Genomic DNA, 21759 nt, shown 5'->3' with positions numbered 1-21759 from the left:
TCTCCTTTGTCTCTGTAAAACTGTTGATTTCTCAGACTCATACTGTGTTAAATTGTATAATTCCTTAAAACTCAACTTCACAGGCTCTGATACAAGTTTTTCTGTTTTCAATTCAAGAATACCTATTTAGGGCCTAGAAAGATGGCTCAGCCGTTATGAGCTCCTTTTAAAAAATTTTTTTATATTTAATTTATGAGCATGAGTGTTTTGCCTGCATGTATGTATATGTACCACATGTGTGCCTTGTGCCTGAGAAGGTCACATGAGGGTTTTGGATCCCCTGGGACTGGAGTTAAAGACAGTAGTGAGCTATGTGTGTTCTTGGAATTGAACCTGGGTCTTCTACAAGATGATCAGGTGTTTCTAACCAGCAACTCAACTCTGCATCCAGCCCTGAAGCCCTGTGAGCCCTTAATAGTCTTGTAGAGGCCCTGGGTCCAGTTTTCAGCATCCACATGGAAGCTCACAACTGCCTGAATAGGAAGTCTAAAGCTGTCTTCTGACCTCTGCAAGCACTGCATGCTGATAGTGCCCAGACCCATGCAAGCAGACACACATCCACACAAGAAACAAGTCTAAATAAAGAGTGCCTATTCAGGTCCTACTCTTTACAACCCTGCTGTCATGCAACATGGACAAAGGGGGAACCTTTTTAAGAAGTATCTGTTGCTACTGATATATTTTACAATTGAGTAATTCAGGACCATTTGTTCAAATATTTTACCTACATAGGCTCTCATATGTAGTCCAGATTGGCACTGAACACACTTAATAGGCAAGGCTGACCTTGAACCTTTAATCGTTTCCTCCTCCTCCCAAGTGCTGTGGCCATAGGCATGTACTACCTACCATACCTGGCTCAATATGACTAGGCAGGTAATCTACATTTGAGGCCAACCTGCTTACAGAGTGAGTTTAAGGATAGTCAGGGCTACATAGAAAGACCCTATCTCAAAAAACAAACAACAGCAATAAAAAAAAGACACCCATTTTTAAAGTGGCATGAACAGCAAGGCCCGGTAGCTCTTTTGTAATCCCAGCACCCAGGAGGCAAACACAGGAAGATTGCCATGAGTTTGATAGCAGCCCCAGCAATGTCATGAGTTCCTGGCCAGCCTGAGCAACCTCCTCGTAAATATTGTTATCCTTTTATTATTCACCTTGTAATTTTTACAGCATTATAATAGTCGTTTGTTTAAAAGATTTAATTTTATTTTATAAATATGTGTGGTTTTCCCTGTGTGTATGTCTACACATTATGTGTGCAGTACCCATGGAGTTAGGAGACATTGGATCCCTGGGAACTGAAGCTGCACTTGGTTGTGAGCCACCACATGGTGCTGGGAAGAACAGCCAGTGCCTTTAACTGGGGAGCCACCTACTATGCCCCACTTCAGCCATTTTTAGTACTGAATCTTTTGTAAGTCCGTAGACCACACCTCGGTACCTCCACAGTCTGTTACAGTGTTAAAGTCACTTTATGTGGCTCATCTGCTGGGCACCATTGTTAATACCATGGGCTTCTTGCCACAAGTTGCAGTAGCTCTAAATGTTACTGGCAAGAGTATGTACACGTGTACAACTGAGAGTTTCAGGTGTCAAATCCTCTGTTGACTTTCAGAGCTGTCCAGTCTGCTGCCTCCTCCTCATAACTCTTAATGGTGACTCTGTTCTGTGTCCAGGAATAACAGGAATCGACCAGGTCCTGAATGTCCTCCTCACCACCGCTATGTTTGTAGGAGGCTGTGTGGCTTTTATTTTGGACAACACCATCCCAGGTATGTGCTGTCTGTTAGGCTTGTTAGATGCACAAGCAGTTCTGGAGGAAGAACAAGGCCTCAGTGTAGCCCAGGTCTTGAGCTTTGTCACCTGCCGTTGCCATAGAGAAACAAGAACCACAAATAGTGCTCTGCCAGTGAGTACCAGCTGGCAGGAGGATCCTCCAGCCCAGGAGGCCAACCTCGGTAATATAGTGAGACCCTGTCTTGGGAGTGGGAATAGAAATAAATCAGTTCAAAGCTGTCACTGCTAAATGCTGTTTTCTGAAGTGGTTGAGGTGGCGCTCCATCCAAATGACTGTCACAAGACAGCACATCAGGCTGAGCCTGCTGCTGTGCATTTGCATAGTCCTGAGCTGCTGTAAATCCCTTAGAGATGGCTGCTGTGCTATTGTTAGATGCTGCCTTTAAGGACAGATGACACAGTCCATCTGTCTGTGTCTCCCATTAATTCCTCCACAGTCTTGTGCATGAGACATTTTAGTGTTGGATTGATTTTTTTGTTTTATTTGTTTTGTTTTAAAGAATTATTTATTTATTTTATGTATGGGGGTACATAGTCACTGTCTTCAGACACACCAGAAGAGGGCATTGGATCCCATTACAGATGGTTGTGAGCCACCATGTGGTTGCTGGGAATTGAGCTCAGGACCTCTGGAAGAGCAGTCAGTGCTCTTAACCACTGAGCCATCTCTCCAGTGGGTTGTTTTAAGGGGCAGTCTTAAAACCTTCAAATCCAAGAACAAACCAGTAAGTATACCTCCCATCCCCCATATCAAACTGGAACAAAACAGCAAAGTTTAGGTAAGTTCAGTGGTTCTTTGAAGACAATGTGTGTTTTACATTGTCATTTTAGAGAGCCAGTTCTTTTACTACATTTCATAATAGATTGTGAAGAAGGCATGGTGAGGTGACTAGCCAGCCAGTCAGGAGACTGGATCAGCGATAACCAGGAGAGTGGTTACCTGCCTAGGTCAGACTAAAGCAGTGAAAACTGAGTCCTGTAAAAGGACAGGGAAGATATGAAGTCAGGAAGTCACTTCACTGTGGAAAATGGGGCATAAAGAGCAATAGCCACCCCAAACTTTATAATTTAGCACTTGAAGAGCTAAGTATCTTCAGTTCCTCAGGTTTTCTGTTGTTGTCATTGGTTTCTATAATGGAGGGGGGTGTGTGCGTGCTCATACACATGTCTGTCTGTCTGTCTAACAAGCCTCATTGCTAAGATAATTAAGTATTTGTTTTGTGTTTCTGTGTGTGCGGAGCAGGTACCCCAGAGGAAAGAGGAATCAAGAAATGGAAGAAGGGTGTGAGCAAAGGAAGCAAGTCTCTGGACGGCATGGAGTCCTACAATCTGCCATTTGGCATGAACATTATTAAAAAGTACCGATGCTTCAGCTACCTGCCCATCAGCCCCACCTTTGCAGGCTACACTTGGAAAGGCTTTGGGAAGAGTGAGAACAGCCGGAGTTCAGACAAAGATTCCCAGGCCACAGTATAGCCTTTGCTGCGCCCTGTGGCCTGGCCACAGTGAGGCATGTATCTGTAGTTCCTTGCTGAATAACAAGAAGATATATGTTTGTATATCTACATGGCATCCTGCACCTCAGAGCTAAGACAGGTTGCACGTCACTCTTCTGTTGTGGGTGGTGATTGTGTCCAATATGGTGTCTCGCTTGTGTCCTTATTGGTCCCTTACCCTTTCTGTGTCCATTGCTGGCCATGGTCACTGAACTTGAAATCACAGCCCTGCCATTGGAGTGGGCGTTTGGAATCCCTAGTGCTCCTGCTTTCAGTCCCCTCTGCCTTCCAGTGCTCTCTTTCCTACAAGCTGCTTCGAGGTCCAGGGGTCTCTGCTTCTTAAACACTATGTTCCAGTCTTCTCATGTGACCTCAGCCTGAACCCTGTGGAGACCTCCTCTGGCCAGAGGGCCACTGGTGTCCTCACTGTGTTGGGATTCTGTTATCCCTGATACCCCAGGAGCCTATTGACCTGACTGAAAATAGTGACATGTCTGTCCTGTGACCAGATGTGAGTGTGCATAAGGTCCTGTCTAGCTGAGACTGACCGGAGGGCGGGGGGGGGGGGGGCACTGTATAGGAGACTGACAGGGAGCGGAAAGGTCCTGACTCCCTCCCTCCTTGTCACCCTGGACCCTTCCAGGCCAGCGCACCTTCTTTTTTACTGGCTGAGACACCCTATTTGGCATTTTCACTGCTGGCTGGTGTGATGGGTGTTGAGTGCCCACAGATGAGTCTATGGATGTCTTGGCTCTGCTGTCCTGTACTTGCGTGTGTTTTATTCCTATTTAATGTTATTGACTCTAGCGGATCTTTGAAATCAGTGTTTTCCGTGTGAACTTCCAACCTTGCAACCCGTTCTTGTCCTTACTCTTGACTCCATCCAGAAAAGAACCAGCATCTGCAAACGCCGTGGGCGCCATCAGCGAGCGAAGCCTCTCGTGTCGGCTGTTGAAAGCCAGTGGCAGCTGTCATGGCTGTGCTTTGTACTGCTCTCTACCATGAAAGTGTAAATACTGTAATGTCTAATCTATTTATCACAACTGACTACTGGACCAGGGCCCAGAAATGTGGGTCAAGTTACATGTGAATTTGTTTGGTGAAGAAGGGAAGCTGGGATGGTAACAGAGCGTCACCACATGGGATGTGCCATTATCTAGCTAAAATCATTCTTTCCTTCCTTCTGTTTCAAGTCATTGCTGCCAGATCTGGCTTAATAAGACTTGGTGTGGCTTGTCAGGTCACATGTCCACCAGATCTTGATTCTTGCAGGAGGGAAGATTTGATCCCTTAGTGAAATAGCCTGTGGGACTTGTTAAAGAAGATAGATAGTAAGAAAAGCAGCCATTGAGTGCCCTCTGTGAAGAGTTCTAACTTGGAGAACAAATCTCTCAGACAAATGACTTGTACTAAATTTGGCTTTGGTTTCCAAGCCAAGGGAAAAGCTGAAGACATGAGTAATGATCTTGCTTCGTGAGATTGTACCTCTTAAGTGGCTATGGACCTGGCTAAACTGTGGGTGGCAGTGGGCATCCCCATCACCCTTAGCAAGATGTGGTTCTCAGTGCCTGTCATTGGTGTGTGTTCCTGTGCCCAGACTGGCTCAGTGTCATCCTGTTGCCAGGTCTTTGTGTTTCTGCAGCTCTCATGACCCTTGAGAGTTTTGGGTTGCAGTAACACCTCAGGGCCACTGCATTGTTTTGCCAAAATCTTACTCCAGATTAAATACAGAACTTGGTTTCTAACCGTATTTAGTTTTGTATGTGTGTTCAGACAGTTAGTGTTTTGGAAGCACACTGGTGAGTAGCTTTTTGCCCCTCCTTCCTTAGCAAGCCCGTTTGATTGACAGCTCTCCTGCTCTGAGTTCACTCTGTGCCTCCATTTGCATTTTGCTTAGTTGATCCAGTTACTCCGAGGTGGAAAACTGGTAAGCGTCTCAGATCTGCAGTATTGTGGTGGTACTCCACTGAGCAGGAGTCCACTCAGAAGCATGAGGACTTCCTGTAATCCAGGCCGTGTCCTGCCACTATACCTGTATTGCTGAGTGCCGCCCAAGTCCTCTATTTGGCTGTAGTCTGCTCTGGGGCTTTCACTGTCAGTCTGGGGCATGGGCTCAGCAAGTATTTGTGTGGTCAAGGAAGTGCTATGCCAACATCTTCCATTGGAAACAGGGTTTCTCCTTCTTGCTTCATCAGAGCCAACTTTTGATATTCTTGGAGGGGACAGGAGGTGGGAGCATAGAGAGGGAGTAGCCTGCGAATGTGCCTCCAGTCAGTGGGGTATTGTCTGCACCACTCTGAGTGATTGTTACCTTGTAACCACTAGTAAGCTTTGTTCATGCAGCTTGTAGTCCTCCCAAACATATAGGGAATGTGCGTTTATGTACCAGATGGGGAGTGTTGAGGGGATATGGTGGCTCTGTGATCTGTCTGTCCATTCGTGACCAGTGTTCACCTGCGTTACTGGAACTTGGAGCTACCCTGTTTGGTTACCAGTGGACTGTTAGAAAGTATTTCAGATACGAGCAGCTTACAAGGCATTTCATCCCTAGTTCTCACAGTGAACACCTGCCTCCTCCCTCTCCTGAGAGCAAGCATTTGTGTCAGCCACAGGAAGCAGAAGTATTAAGGGAAGAAGTGCTGGTAGCTACCCTGTGGGGAGACTCCCGAGGAAAGTAACGGGCACCAGGCTTCATGACTTTCATTCTCATTTATAAGTTAGACATTCATTCACTAGAACATTTATGCTCAGAATCTTCCTTAAGAGGGTGTCCAGTATTAACTTTGATTGGGATTAATCCAGGCAAAAGAAGAGACTTTATCAGAGAGTGGAGTGAAGCATTGTGGGTACTACCCGTGTCCCATGTTCACAGTAACAAATTCACATGCAGGATTTACTTTATACTGTAGAATACTGACTTTCATGATGACAACTTGATTTATGCATGAATATCAACAGTATTTCCATATAGTAAAATAACATTTCTGCCCAGGATAATAGTCACAGTTTTCCAGGGAGGGAATGATATAATTTTCATGACAATGTCATGTGCTGATAGAATTTCTCCATTGATGAACCTCTAGTATGTGTGTATACTTTATTTACCCATGTGTATATTTTATGATCATGATCTAAGCTGTTAATTCTTTCATTCATGTCCCTGCTGAGACACTGATATTAGCAACTTAGAGTTGGTGAGTTTAATCTTCAGTCATACCAGCTCCAAGAGATGAGGCCTCAGTCCAGAACCCATCTTCATACAAAAGCATCAGTAGCCTGCAGGTGGCTGTACTTGGAACAGACGTTTGGCTGCCAGTAGCAGGCCTGGCATGGTGTGACGAGAGGGGCCTAATTACCTAGCTGTTGCTGGACACCAGCTGTGCATACCTGAGCATGCCCAGTGCATGTTGGGTCCATGCACAACTCCTGGACCCGAGCTTTCACCAAGCTCTGGCCTCCAGGGAGCTGTGTCTTTCTCTGTCCCATTAAGATTTGGGCACAGATAAGACATCTTCCACTTTCCATCCTTCCTACAGCTAGAGCCCCAGTAGTGTGAGAAGGCCCCATATATGGCAGCATTCAGCTCTCATCCATAGAGCCCCAAAGCACACTTGTGCTGGGCTTCCCTTCAGCAGCCTCCCAGACCTCCCCATTCTTCCAGGATGCTGTCTGCCAGGTCACCACTCTGAACCCAGCATTCTCTGGTCGCTGTATGTTTCCAGTGTTTAAACACTCATCACCGATGTTGCTGTCTGCTGCCATCTGCAGTCCAGTGAATCCTTTCCTGCCTGTCCCTAACAACTTTTATTTGACACATTAAAAATGTCTGACTGTCCTTAAGACGGTAGCGATGCCTCTCCTTTATTTGAGTTTTGTGACTGACTTTGCCTATATATCTCTCTGGGGTTTTGTTTGTGTTCAATTTTTATTTTGCATACTGAGGGTATTTGGGGTGGGGTTGTTTTTTGAGATGTGTAATTCTTTTATGGAGTTTTTAAAAAGAATTTTCATATTGTTTTTTCTAACATGGCTTCATTAAACGTTTAAGTATTTTAAAACTATGTAATATTTGGACCAGATGTTGTGAATAACAGTAGAGAAAGCTATTTTATTCTGTATTTTTAAAATTGTTCCGTACAAATAAAAGCTCTCCTGGATGTAGTTCTGTTGTCACGTGCCTCTTTCTTGGGCTGGAATTCAATTAAAAGTCACATGTAGTGCGGTTCTTAAGAAACAGAGCCCCCGACACACATACAGCGGAGGACTGCTGGGCCTGGCCTCAGCAGGAGAAGATCGAGCCTAACCCTCAAGAGACTTGAGACCCCAGGGAGTGGGGAGGGCTGGTGGGATGGGGATAGGGCATCCTCTTGGAAACAGGCAACAACTGGACTGGAAAAAAATAAAAGTAATTTTAAAAAAAAACGCCAATGAGATTGGGGGAAAAAGCATATATATTAATTTATTATATATACAATAGTTAATATACATATAAACTATATATGTGTGTGAATTTATTAAATCAGCTTATGTTAGTTGCTCTGTCCTTGAGGCTGGGTTGCTCAGTAGTTAGAGTCACAGCTCACTGGAGAAAAAAACAACCCAATAGTCTCTGTCCACAAGGTAAACCTGAACGCTCCCTGGAAGGATGCTGGTTCTTAGCCTGAAATAGAAGCTTGGCGACTCTAAATCTGCTATCAGTGAGGAGTTAGCAGCAGCAGCAGCACAGGAGTCAAGAGGAGACCAGGCCAAGCAAGAAAGAGGCAGGCCAGCAACCTTTCTCTTTTCGTCTTAAATGCCTCCTTTTTCAAGAAGCTGGGCCTGTTCAGAGGTTCCATTAATACAATGAGGATGGTCCTTCAGGTGAGACTCCCTTCTCAGGCGAATCTAATCTGTGGTAAATTGACGTTGAAACCATAATACCACCACCCAATGGAGGCAAACCGACTAGTAAGGAGCTAAGTGTAACACCCTCACAGGATTTCTTGTCAGCACCTAAGAACTGAAAGCTGGGGTGGAGTCTTGAAGGGGACAGAGGAGCTGGTCTCCCCTAGATTTAGGGACAGGTTAGGGTGAGATTTTAACCCCTTTATAAACAGCAGCCACACCAGAAGGCCAAGTCATAAGAGGCAGGAAAGGCCAGGCACTGCTGATTTGCAGCCAGGCCCCATTCAGTAGGTGCTGTGCTGGGGAGGAGGCCAAGGGCAGATCTTGAAGTGCTAGTCATATTTTTCAAATTGGAGCAAACTTAGAATGACCCAGTCTCCTTCCTGGATCCTTCCCTGACAGTCCAGGACAGTGACACTAGCTGCTTTGTGGGCCATACAGTGTACTGCTGCCATTCTCTGTCCAGGGAGTGATAGCTGAGGTTGTCCTCTGCCTCTGAGCACACGCAGAATCAAAGAACAATCTAGATGCTTCCAGAGAGAATTAGCAGATGTGAACCCCAAAGAGCTAGGATCCAGTGGGCATCAGTGTTCTCCTTGGTGAAGTCTCTCTCCCTCCCCCTCTATCCCATCTCCCTCCCCTCTCCCTATCCCTTCCTCTTTTCATCTCTCCCTCAGCTTAGAGATGTGGTCTCTTTGTCCCACAGAGTGGTATCAGACTTATAATCCTTCTGGCTTCATTTCCCAAGTGTGAAGATGACTGGTGTACCATTATATGGGACAAGAAGGCCCAACATTTCAATGCATTGGATAAGTACTTCCCCAGGAAGAGAAACAACCTCGGAAGTGCTGTGTGTGATAACTGAAGGGTGGGTCAGTAAGTAGCTTGCTGAGTCTCTTAATAAAAAGCAATAACCAAAGGAGGAAAAAAATATCCACAATGATACCAAATTAAGGCCATACATGCCAGAATGGTAGTGGGGGGAAAAGAGGACCTAAGACACGAGAGAAAGAAACAGGCCCAAACAGACCAGTAGTTACAAATAACCAAACTGCCAGTCAAATGATCATCTGACCATGTAAAGATCCTAAGACATGCTCCTAAACATTGATGTTTAGAATCATGTTCTGTGATTGTTAGAAGCAGCAGTTGTTCCTTCTAAAATTGATAGTGTCTTAGCAATCCATATAAAGAAAAAATATCTGCTCCTTTTTGTTGAACCTATAAACAACTGGGCCTAAAAACCTAAAAACAAATATGTTTAATTTTGTTGTTTTATTTCTAAAAATCAGGCTGCTGTAGGTTGGGTTGGAGAGGGGCTGACATGGCTTAAATGGCATCCTCTATCCTAGACACACTGAGGAGCATTGCTTACAGCCTGGTTGTGGTTTACATGGGATATACAAAATTACAAGTAAGAAACTGAGGTGAAAATCACCCTGGGCCATTACTAATCGCCTACCAAATCATGGGAGCCGCCCTGGAAGGGAGAGATCCCGGGGCCAGACCTTTCTTCTCCACAGCCGAAGCGTTTCTCAGAAGTTTCTTTCTGACTTCATTCACTGAGGGAAGTCCGAGTTTGTTTAGCAGTAGGATTTGTAGTCCCTTTGGTGGATAATTTTCTCCCAGGCTCATCCTATGAGCTTTTCCTTTAGACTCTGGACACAGCCTGTTATCTAATGTCCCTATCTTTGCCTCCATTCCATTCCCAGACCCTTGTTTATTCATCTGTGACTAATTACAGACCCCTTCGTATTTGTGTAAACAGGCACTTAAAAGTAACGGAGTTACTTCGGAATCTTAGGGAGGTAGGGTTATGGGTTACTTTTAAAACCTCGTATTTCCAAACTACTTTCTACTTACAAGTTGTATACTTCTGTTGAAAGAAAAAAAAGAGAGAGAGAAAGAGAGAGTGAGAAAAGAAAAAAGAAGAGAGAAAAGAAGGAGTGGGCAGGGAGAAGGGAGAGAGGAAGGAAAAGAAAAAAAGAAAAGAAAAAAACCTCAACTTTATTTTTCCTCTCTGAGGAAGGGTGTCTGAGCAACCTGTCCCCCCTCCTGAGTGTGGACTTTCATCTGTAATGAGACTTTGTCCTAGGTCCTAACTCTAGCTCTGAACTTTTGGTCCTGAGGCAGTAAGAGCCTGGAAACTCTGAGCAGGGCTGAGAAGCCCAGCCTTCACCAGCATCGCCTCACATTTGCTTCATGGCACTTACAGTTTAATTACATGCTCAGGTAAGACTTGATCGCTGCCTACGTTTCCTACTGAACTTACAAACTCCAGCCCTGGAAAGGTGCCCTGCATACAGGTAGCAATGAAAAATGTTTGTAGAAGTAGGAATTGCCCTGGCCTATAGTCCTAAGTATGCCAGAGGCTGAAGCAGGAGGATAGAAAACTCAAGGCCTGCCTGGGCTATTGATTGAGGTCAAGGCTTGCCTGGGTGGCTTGGTGAAACCCTGTCTAAGAGTGAATAGTAACAATACAGAGGAGTGCTGAGAGCTGATTATTAGCATTCTTCCCTAGCATGTGCCATCTGTCACCCTTCTCCACCCCAATCCCTTCGAACCCTCCAATACTAGGTAGGTGAGGAAGAAGGTTAGAGGAAAGAGGAGGCATCCATCTCATTAGACTGCTTCCTGCTGATTTAGGGGCGTTCAATTCCTTGGAGCAAGTCATCAGGATATCTCCAGCCAGCATACCAGCAAAAGCAGCAAACACAAGCAGCAACCAGCAATCTAGAAACCACCCAAAGCAACAACAACAGGGGCGGCGGCAGCTAACAGCAGCCTCTCAGGCCTTCGGTGTTTTTATACCCTCGCAAGAGTCCCCAGAATTCCAAATGTAAGCTATCTTCAGCTGGCAGACTCATGCCCCTGCCGGAGGACAAGGTCAGTCATAGTCAGCTGCTGTGGACAGAGTCTGAAGCAACCCCACCCATACCCCACCCCTGGGATTAAAACAAAGACATAGACACGTAACATAACTAACTGGGTTTCTCAAGAAACCCAAATTCTCACTACAGGAAATGCAAAGACAAAAAGATGGATCAAGGCAGACAGAATGGCTGAGTGGATAAAGGTGCTTTCTACCAAGTCTATCCTCAGAACCTACATGGTGGAAGGAGGAACCAACATTTGCAGTTGTTCTCTGACCTCCACATGCATGACTGCCAACCACCCCCAAAAAGTAAGCAAATAAATGTCGTGGGCAGGACAAGCAATTATTTGCCAAGAAATCACCAATGAAGTGAATGAATTTCTGAAAAATATTTGCAAGATAGAAAGTTAAGTACTCTCAACCCATGGAATTCCTTTAAGTGCTTATATTGCTAACTATGCTGCTGTGTCCATAGTAAGGTTCCTGGCTTAGTAAAGACCATATCTCCGCCTCCATGTTATCAAATGATAACCTCAGAGCACCCCAAAACACTTCCCCTTGGAGTAATTTAATGAAGAACGAGCCCAGATTTGAATTCTCTCTACTCTCTCTATATCTTCTGCCATTTCCTGTCTGTGTGCTGTGTGAGTTTGAATCTGTGCCTGCCTGAATGCTGTCTTGTGAATCGGTCCCTGTGCCTGTGTCTCTCTGTTCTATGTCTGTGTCCCTAACAAAGGGCTTTTGCTCAGTAATTTTGGAACACAGAAAAGTATCACATGGGGAAGGAACAAGCGATTAAGTCATTGACTCCAACTGACCCAGCTAACAAACAAATGTTTACAGTCAAGCAATATCCATGGAGTGTCTTCAACATGTCACCTTAGAAAGTTAATAAGTTGCTTTCAACCTATTTGCTGTTTCCAGTATTTGTTACCATAACACACACACACACACACCACGCTATTCTGGGTCAAGGGCATATAAAAGTATATAACTTAAGATTCCAGCTATGCATTTACTAAGTTATAAAAGTTAATCACATGGGAAATCCAAGGCTAGGAAAGTCAACTGTTACATTGGTTTTTTTGTTTTGTTTTTTGTTTTTTCCCCCCTGGTTTTTCGAGACAGGGTTTCTCTATGTAACCCTGGCTGTCCTGGAACTCACTTTGTAGACCAGGCTGGCTTCGAACTCAGAAATCCGCCTGCCTCTGCCTCCTGAGTGCTGGGATTAAAGGTGTGTGCCACCACCACCCGGCTACATTGTTCTTTTAAAGGCAGATTAAACTAACAGGTTGAGTTCACAGGAGGATAGCAATCTTAAATCTTAAGTGGCCTGAAGGTATATTATTGACTCTGGCTATGAGGTCTGGCAAAAGTCCAAGGCTCTTAGAATGTAAGAGACATTTGTGTGTTGCACAAATATTGCACTGCCACATTGGTACTCTAGAATTGCATTCTTGATTTTAAACAATGCAACTCGTGAAAATATTTTAGTTCTGTTTTATGTGTGTAAGTATTTTGTTCATTTATATGTGTGCACCATGTGGGTGCCTGGGGCCTAGAGATGGAGTCAGTTTCCCCGGAACTAGAGTTATAGGTGGTTATGAATTGCCATGTGCTAGGAACTGAACCTGGGCCTTCTACAAGAGCATCCATTGCTCCTAACCACTGAAACATCTCTCCAGCCCCTGTATTCATCACTTTAATTGAGGGAGGTTATTGATAGCTAACCAGATGTTCTTTCAGCACTAAACATTTTTATTGTATGATTTTGAGTTTTTATTATAATGAATTTAGTATCCTGTGATACTTTCTGCTTTCGAACTACATTTTTTATTTGTTTTTTTGTTTCTTCAAGACAGAGTTTCTTGGGCTGGCAAGACGGCTTAGCAGGTAAGAACACCGACTGCTCTTCCACAGGTCCTGAGTTCAAATTTCAGCAACCACACGGTGGCTCACAACCACCCGTAATGAGATCTGACGCCCTCTTCTGGTGCGTCAGAAGTCAGCTACAGTATAGTTAATAAATGAATCTTTGGGCCAGAGCAAGAAGGGACTGAGTGACCAGGACCAACCAGAGTGAGTGGGGTTGACTGGAGCAAGCAGAGGTCCTAAAGATTCAATCCCCAACAGCCACATGAAGGCTCACAACTATCTGTACAGCTACAGTGAACTCACATACATAAAATAAATAAATCTTAAAAAGAAAAAAAAAAAGGCAAGAGTTTCTCTATGTAGTCCTGGCTGTCCTAGAACTTGCTCTGTAGACTAGGTTGACCTCACATTCATAAAGACCTGCCTGCCTTTGCCTAGGACTAAAGGCTCCAACCAGATTAAAATCACTAAAATACAGTGAACACTGTCAGTGTCCTGGACTTAACACATGGCTGTGTCTATTTGCTAACACTCAGTAAGGAATTTCACAACTGTATTCCTACATGTAGCTATTTATAATCTGGTTTTGTTTTCTATATTCAGTGTGAGCATTCTTTTTTGGTTTTTCGAGACAGGGTTTCTCTGTGTAGCCCTGGCTGTCCTGGCACTCACTTTGTAGACCAGGCTGGCCTCGAACTCAGAAATCCACCTGCCTCTGCCTCCCGAGTGCTGGGATTAAAGGCGTGCGCCACCACGCCCAGCCAGTGTGAGCATTCTAATTAGTGCAGCTTCATAAATCAATTAGGAAGCTCTTAGTCACTTATGATCTAAAATCAGTATCAATTTCCATGGTTTCTCTCTCTCTCTCTCTTTCTCTCCTTCTTTCAGATTTATTTCTTTATCTTATATAAATATATATGAGTACACTGTAGCTGTCTTCAGATACACCAGCAAAAGGCATTGGATCACATTACAGATGGTTGTGAGCCACCAGGTGGTTGCTGGGAATTGAACTCAGCACCTCTAGAAAAACAGTCAGTGCTCTTAACCACTGAGCCATCTCTCCAGCCCACATCATAGTTTCTTAAAAGAAGACTCCCCAGGTCCCAGAGGCCAGAGCTAGATTGCTAACTGGCTTGATCTTATGCAGGTTTTGTGCAGTCAGCTAGAGCTGCTCTTTAGTTCCCGAGTACAGTGTGGCCTTGTCATGTTCAGAAGACACTGATCAGCTACAGCCCTTCCAGACCTCTCTGGCTCTTACAATCTTCCCATCACCCTTCTTCAATGTTCTCTGAGCCATGAGGCGCTACCTTGTGGCTGAACACTACACTTTGAGCAGTTGCGAATCTCCCCATTAACCACTGTGCACATCACAGAAACATTTCCCGGATGAGGACAGAGAGCTGCATTGATCCGTGGGTACGTGGATACGTATGTAGAATCAGTCGGATGCTAGGGCATGTAGCAAACAATAGTGAGAGGCTCCCCATGGGTGCCTATGTGCTCCCCAGGCACCTAGCTCTTGGCCACATTTGCAATACCAGGCTTGAATTTGCGCCTGTGAAGCTGGCCTGCAATCCAGAAAGTGGGTGGTCACTCCCCATAACATTCAAAGCACTCTAGTGATGCAGGCGTTAAAGAATTTAAGTGTGGAGATCCAAGCATGAAAGAAAGAAGGCAATAAATACACTTGTCATGTAAAAGAGTGAGTGAAAGGAAAGAAGCAAATGCCCCATGGTGCACTTCCCCAGAAGCGCTGGGAGGTTTATCTAAGAGCCTTTGTCTTGGGAAAAACAACCAGAATCAAAGACTGTGCCTCAACTCTGGCATCCTACTCTGTGGGAGCTCCTACTGCATCTCCCAGTCTAAGCTACGCATTTCCCAGATTTTCCTTCCCTACACGGACTCAGGTCCAGGTTAGCCATGGAGAAATGGGAGTGTGCTCTAGAAAGAAGCATCAGATGGCAGCAGATGGGCAGCTGAATGGCATCATTGGTGCGACCAGGCTGCAGCTCACCCTTCTTCCCCCGATCTGGGCTCTGCCATCTCCCACCAGCCACTCCCTGGCATGTGAAAAGAAGACACGGGTGCCAGTGTTTCCTGATGGGACTCTTTGGGTTCGGGCTTGTCCTTCCTTTCCTTGCTTTGGGTCCACCTTTCCTAACTGTGTAACTCTAGCTGCCCTGGGCTTTCTACTTCACACAGAGAAAATAGCCTTCCTTTCATAGAGTTCTTCCTCAATTCCCTGCCGGCCTTAAAGACATTACCGAGGGGTTGGAGCTATGGCGTAGTTGATAAAGTGTGTGCTACACAAGTATAAGGACCCGAGTTCAGATCGCCAGTACCCATATGAACAGCTGGGCAGGGCAGCACATGCCTGTAATCCCAGTGCTGGACCTGACTGATGGTCAACCAGCGGGTCCAGCTGAATCAGTGAGCTGCAGGTTTGGAGAGAGACCCTACGTCAAAATAACAATTAGAGAGTCAATGAGAAGCACACCCATGTGTGTACAAGTGCATGTGTGCCCACACATGTGTCTATTAACCCAGAGAGAACTTGTACACACACAAAGGGTGTGGCCACACCTACTGCTACCTCAAGACTATGTAGTCTATGCCCATAGTAAATTCAAAGGGCATCCCATTCGTTAGGAAGGCAATCCCAACCTCTTCACCATGGCCCATGTTACAACGGTGACCTGACTTCCTCCCACCCCTCTGTCCTTCTCCTCTGAGCTGACCTTCTCCCTGTGTTTCTGGGTGCAACCTTATCATTCCTTTAGAACATAGCACACAGACTGGACATACATTCTCTGTGGAGACTCACTTAGCTGCTTCAGAAGCTGGCTTCCCTGGAAACTAGGATCTGGAGAGGAATTGGTTAAGCTTGTTAGAAGGGCTGGACAGTTCAGGCCTGTTCTCAATCAGGGCACAGTGGGAAGGCATGGGAAAGTCTCCATAGCGAAATGATTAGGTTGAACGTGGGAGAGAAAGAACATGCTGATAGTTCATCTCCACGTGTACCGAGGAGGATGGGGGTCGGGACAGGGAGGAAAGCAATCAAGGTCTCACAGTGCTGAAACCCTGAGAGCTGGCTTTGCGACTGCAGAGACCGGGCCAGCTCTGGCAGAGGCTCAGTGTCTCAGGGTCGGCTGGAAAGAGCCCATGGACTCTCTCCTGCTGGTTGTGCAGTCCTGCCCGCCCCTGTTTGGCGTCTTCCTGACGCCAAGGTTTCTTCCAAGGTTTCTTGGCCCAGGAAGCATGCCTTTTCTCCAAGCAACTCCCAGCAGCTGGCTCCTCTCTATAACCCCACGTGAGAAGGAGGTGGTGTATGCTCCCTGGCTAGCCCTCAGTCTGAACTCATTCACACACAGGGAAAGATACTTGGTGTTGCTGAAACACCATGGGACACAGGCAGCTCATTTCATCTTGGGTTCTGACTCTTGGCTGTGTAAGTGGAACATAAAACACCTCTCATTTCCACACTGCTCCAGGCACACAGCACCACACGCTGCTTTCCCACTGAGCTGGGGCTTCATGCCTTTGAACTTGCTACTCTTTGCCTCAGTCCAGAATGTTTCTCCCCATCTTAGGAGCTCCTGCCACCTCTTAAGCCTGGAACCAGATGTCAGCAGTTTCATAAGGTTGCCCCTTATACAGCTTATTGTTCTTTCTTTCTGGACACTTCCACGTAGTGCCTGGCACTGAAAATGGTGGAGATGGGTGCCATCTTCAACTTGAGGAATACTTGTTCATCTTACAATAGTTCAACAAATGCTGGAAGGCTCGTTCTGAGTTTTTTGTTTCTTGTTTTTTTATAAGAGTGTTCCATGTAGTTAGGCTGGCCTTAAACTTACTACAGAGCTGAGGCTGGTCTTGAACGCCTGGTCTTCCTTCCCAGCTCTGGTTCTGAGTTCATCACGATGCCCAGGTGAAAGCTGATACACCTGCTGTCCACAGACTCTAATCAGGAAATCGTCAACACACTTATGCTGAATTTCCATGTTAAATATTCTGGTGTGCTACAAACAATACTTAAAAATCATAATTTATTCTCTCCTTTGAAACTCTGTGCAGCTGGTAACAAAAACCGTGATGATCGAATTCAGGCAAACCTGGCTGTTTAGGTTAGTTCTGCAATACCTCTGTTGGCCACACCCTAATGGTGGTGATGGGACTATGTCATATCTTAGCCATCGGGATGAGAAGGGGCTTCTGGTCTGAGTGGATGGCATGCTTGCTGTAGGTTCAGCCTCCTTCCCCCACAGTCCCTACCAAGATATCCCACTTTCCACTCGATCCCCAGAATGGCCCAGGTATCGTCTATGTTTCTCTCACCCTGATTGTAGGACACCCATGGGGTCCAAAGCTATCTGGTTCTACCATGGCTGAGGATGCCCAAGACAGCTCCATGCTGCAAGGTCTCTGACTACTGATGAGACCCCTCACTGGTCTAAATGCGAGGATCTTATTGTCGAAAGGCTCCCTTCTGAGATGACCTTAGACGGAAGGTCTCTGGCCACCTTCTCAGGATTCCCGAATCCCACAGCTGTGTTTCACTCCTCCATCTGTGATGACCAAACAAGCTTGCTTCCTCTTTTTTTCTCCATCACTTACTTGTGTTTGGCTGCTGCTATTATTCATTCGATTGTTTTATTTCTCTGTGAGGACAGCGTGAGAGCTACACATGAGACGAATCTCCGTCCAAGGCAGTTTAGCACACCATAGTTAGTGTTTGTTTTTCATCCAACACAGCTCTACTGAAGCCCTGAGACAATGCTGCTGTCCCTGCGGAAGCTCTCTAGCAGTCTCTCGCATTACTTCAAACCGACTGCCAGCTCTCGGAGCTGGGCCATTTATTCTGCATGGACCTTTCACTCCCTGCTTATGCCAAGTTCATCGTTGGCATTTTAGTTTGTCAGTACAATGGTTTGTAAAATCCATGTTTTATTCTTATAACCACAAATCTAATAGTTGCCTTAACAGGGGTACAGCAGTGCTCACTGTGGTCTCTGGCCCGCTTCTTCATCTCTTTAGCCAGCTTCACTTTTGAGTATTGTTGCCTTGCCCCAAGGCATTATGGGAACCCTGGAGGAACAAGAACATCTCACTGTTCTCTGAGTGCTGCTGGGCTAAAGTATTTAACGAGGCTCATTTTTAATATCTGGGCATTTTAGTCGGGCAGTGGTGGTGCATGCCTTTAATCCCTCACCTGGGAGGCAGAGACAGGCAGATTTCTGAGTTCGAAGCCAGCCTGGTCTATAGAGTGAGTTCCAGGACAGCCAAGGCTATACAGAGAAACCCTGTCTCGAAAAACCAAAACCAAAAAATCCCCAAAACAAACAAACAAACAAAACCTGGGCATTTTGACCTCTATTCTGGGTGGCCAAAGAATTGTTGTTCTTAAAGTATAGTAACGAGAACAGACCTAATGCTTTGGTTCCATTTGCTGTTTCAACAGCTCAGTCAGTGTTTGTTGACTGGGGCTTCTAGGTGTCAGGCATTATTGAAGCATTGGGGACCTGGGGGAAATTCAAAAGGACAAAGATCATGGTCCTCATTTGCTAAGGTTTGGATCATCAGTATATCCCAAGGGCCAGTGTGTTACAGACACCACTGAGGCATTGGGAGAAACTTGCAGAGGTGAGGCTAATGTGTGTGTGGGAGGGGGTATATGCATTCGTGGGGGGGGGCGGTCCGTGGTAAGTGGGATGTGGTAGTTTGAGCTTTCCTACAGCAAACACAGAGAGCAGAGCACTGACTGCCATGAACTCCGCCCTCCCCCCCATTCCCATGGCTTTGTTCTCTGTCTATGTGTTTCTTCAGATCAGCACTCACCTCTCTGCTGCCTCCTTGTATTATTTGGAGCCAGAAAGAGTTCTCCTTTAGCCAAGATGCTTGTGTGTGCCACCTGCTGATCCTCCAGCATGTTATCTCAGTACAGGGATATTCAGTCACTGTTTCATTGTATTGTAACACCTTAGTGATTCGTCTCTTGAGGGCTGAGAACAAAATCTGACACGGCAGGTGTCCATTGCACGTTTGTTGAGTGAACTGACAAATGACAGAGACATTCACATCATAGTTGAACTTCAAAAGGGTGCGAGCGAGCTAGGAGAAGATACTGAGCAGGAACTTCTGCTAACCTCACAACTTGGCTGGGGTAGTAGCTGGGCATTGTGTTTCTGCCCAGGTTCCAAGGCCTGCTGGGAGACTAAGCATGAGATAAGCTTGACTCCACCCAACTCAGGGACGTAAGCCAGCCTCAGCCTCAGATCAGGTTCCTCACCAGGTTTCAAGTGTCAGTGGAATCAAGCTAGCAGTCTAGGTAAGGATCAGCCGGCATCACGTCTCTGCTGAGCCTGGCTGCTCAGAAGGAAGGAAGCAGAAGTGCCGAGGGACCATACTTCTGTCTCTGATCTTGAATGAGTCACTTGCTGGCTTGGTGCAGGAGTAGAGCCACCTCCTGAGACTGTGTGAGGACTGCATGAGCTGCTGTTTGTAACACGTGGGGGTTCCGAATGGCAATCACGCGTGTGAGGTACAACCCATGTGTTGCCCCCACAGACACCACTCTTGGGCATTCAATACTCTGCCAAATACATTTCTTCCTTTCGTTAGCTGTGTGCTGAGTACTCACAGGCAGGCAGGTGGAGGAGGACAAGGACCACAGCTAGGCTGGTTCTCAGCACAGCAAGATGCTCCCTGCAGACGTGTCTGGAAGCCCTTCTGTGAGGCCACCAAGGAAGCAGGGCAAGAGGTGGTGATATTGCTAAGGAAAGGTGACACTTGGGCCAGCTTTAAAGGTTAAGGAGCCCCCATTGTGTATAACTGTAAGAGGTGGAGAGGTGGTTCAGTGGTTAAGAGCATGGCCTTTCTTTCAGAGGACTCAGGTTCAATTCCTAGCATAATTACCTATAACTTCAGTCCTCTTTTGGGTTCTGTGGGCACTAGGCATGTATGTGGCACACAGACATATGTGCAGGCAAAATACTCATACATAAAATTAAAAACTAAATAAAAAAATTTAGAAGAAATATATGTATAAACTCCTCCCTGAGATTGTATGTTTAATGTAGGCACTTCCGGAGGTTGCACCCTGGGCAAAGCCTTCCCAACAATACCATAGAAGAAACAACTCAGCAGAGAGGTTAGTAAGGGCCTCATGCAGCAAGGCAGGACCTGGGGAAACCTGTGAAGTATGAGAATGCATGAATCCAGGGATCCACCATCCAGGATCTCTCAAGGATGCTCAGGACTATGGGCCAGTAGAAGAGGTTTGCAGCCTGGCCTCAAACCTGAGCAGAAGGGTAACAGGTCAGCAAGCCATATGAGCACTCAGACACCCCTAAGTCAGACATGGTGGTATGTGCCTATAATCCCAGCACTCAGGAGGATCAGGAATTTGAGACCAACCTCAGCTACATAGCAACTTTAAGATCAGCCTACATGATATGGAACCCTGTTTCAAAACACCAAAACAGCAAACAAACAAACTCCCCAGAGAGTTAAAATTATTTTCCCTTCGGCTTATCCCTCATCCTCATGGGAACACTGGCCCATCTCCTGTCCAGAGTTCCTCCTCCCTGCTGGCCAGTACTGATGGCATCTAGACTCTCAGGGAGCTGACCATGGATACAGGATCTTTCATCCTACATGAGTACTGGGGCACAGGTTACTATTAGGCATAAACTGGAGAGCAGATGGAGAGAGAGAAAGAGAGAGAGAGAGAGAGAGAGAGAGAGAGAGAGAGAGAGAGAGAGAGAGCGCCAGGGAGGCAAGGTCCTGTAAGACACAGTCCACTGGGGCCTGTTGCTCTTCCTTCTCAGGCTCATTTACAAGCAAATAGCGAGGTGACTTGATTTCTCTAAGTCTGGGTTCTGAGCCCATTAATACATCGTTGTACAAGATGCTCCTTGATACTGCTCTTGGCTTTGTGATGCTTGCTTCTCCTGCCTTTTTTTTTTTTTTAAGACATTTTCTTCATTTACAATCCAAATGCTATCTCCTTTCCTAGCTTCCTCTCAGAAAATCTCCTATCCTCTCCCCCACTCCCCCTACTCCCCAACCCACCCACTCCTGCTTCCTGGCCCAGGCATTCCCCTATACTGGGGCATAGAATCTTCAAAAGACCAAGGGCCTCTTCTAACATTGATGGCCAACTGGGCCATCCTCTGCTACATATACAGCTAGAGCCACAAGTGCTACCATTTGTTTTCTTTGATTGGTGATTTAATCCCAGGGAGCTCTGTGGGGACTGATTAGTTCATATTGTTGTTCCTCCTAAGGGGCTGCAAACCCCTTCAGCTCCTTGGGTCCTTTCTCTAGCTCCTTCATTGGGGACCCTGTGCTCAGTCCAATGGATGACTGTGAGCATCCACTTCTGTATTTGCCAGGCACTGGCAGAGCCTCACAAGAGACAGCTATTATCAGTCTCCTGTCAGCAAACTCTTGTTGGCATCTGCAATAGTGTCTAGGTTTGGTGGTTGTTTATGGGATGGATCCCCAGGTGGGGCAGTTTCTGGATGGTCATTCCTTCAGTCTCTGCTCCAAACTTTGTCTCTGTAACTCCTTCCATGGGTATTTTGTTCCCCCTTTTAAGAAGGATCGAAGTATCCACACTTTGGTCTTCCTTCTTCTTGAGTTTCATGTGTTTTGCAAATTGTATCTTGAGTATTCTGAGTTTCTGGGCTAATATCCACTTATCAGTGAGTGCAAATCATGTGTTTTCTTTTGTGATTGGATTACCTCACTCACGATGATATCCTCCAGATCCATCCATTTGCCTAAGAATTTCATAAATTCATTGTTTTTAATAGCTTGGTA

At 45.9% G+C, this 21759-nt stretch overlaps 1 protein-coding gene across 6 annotated transcripts in view; it reads left to right on the top strand.

Annotated features, from left to right (window-relative positions):
• Positions 1-7460, top strand: part of Slc23a2 (solute carrier family 23 member 2) — a 90758-nt gene extending 83298 nt beyond the window's left edge. For all 6 annotated transcript variants that reach the window (XM_029472175.1, XM_021184093.1, XM_029472180.1 and 3 more), the window contains exons 15-16: positions 1683-1778; positions 3047-7460. In XM_029472175.1, coding sequence (XP_029328035.1) covers positions 1683-1778; positions 3047-3279 — 329 coding nt within the window. In that variant the 3' untranslated portion in view covers positions 3280-7460. The remainder of the gene's footprint in view (positions 1-1682; positions 1779-3046) is intronic.
• Positions 7461-21759: the final 14299 nt, after the last annotated feature.

Source organism: Mus caroli, chromosome 2 (assembly GCF_900094665.2).
Source record: "Mus caroli chromosome 2, CAROLI_EIJ_v1.1, whole genome shotgun sequence".
Classification (NCBI taxonomy): Eukaryota; Metazoa; Chordata; class Mammalia; order Rodentia; family Muridae; genus Mus; species Mus caroli.
This window is presented reverse-complemented; position numbering and strand designations above follow the sequence as displayed.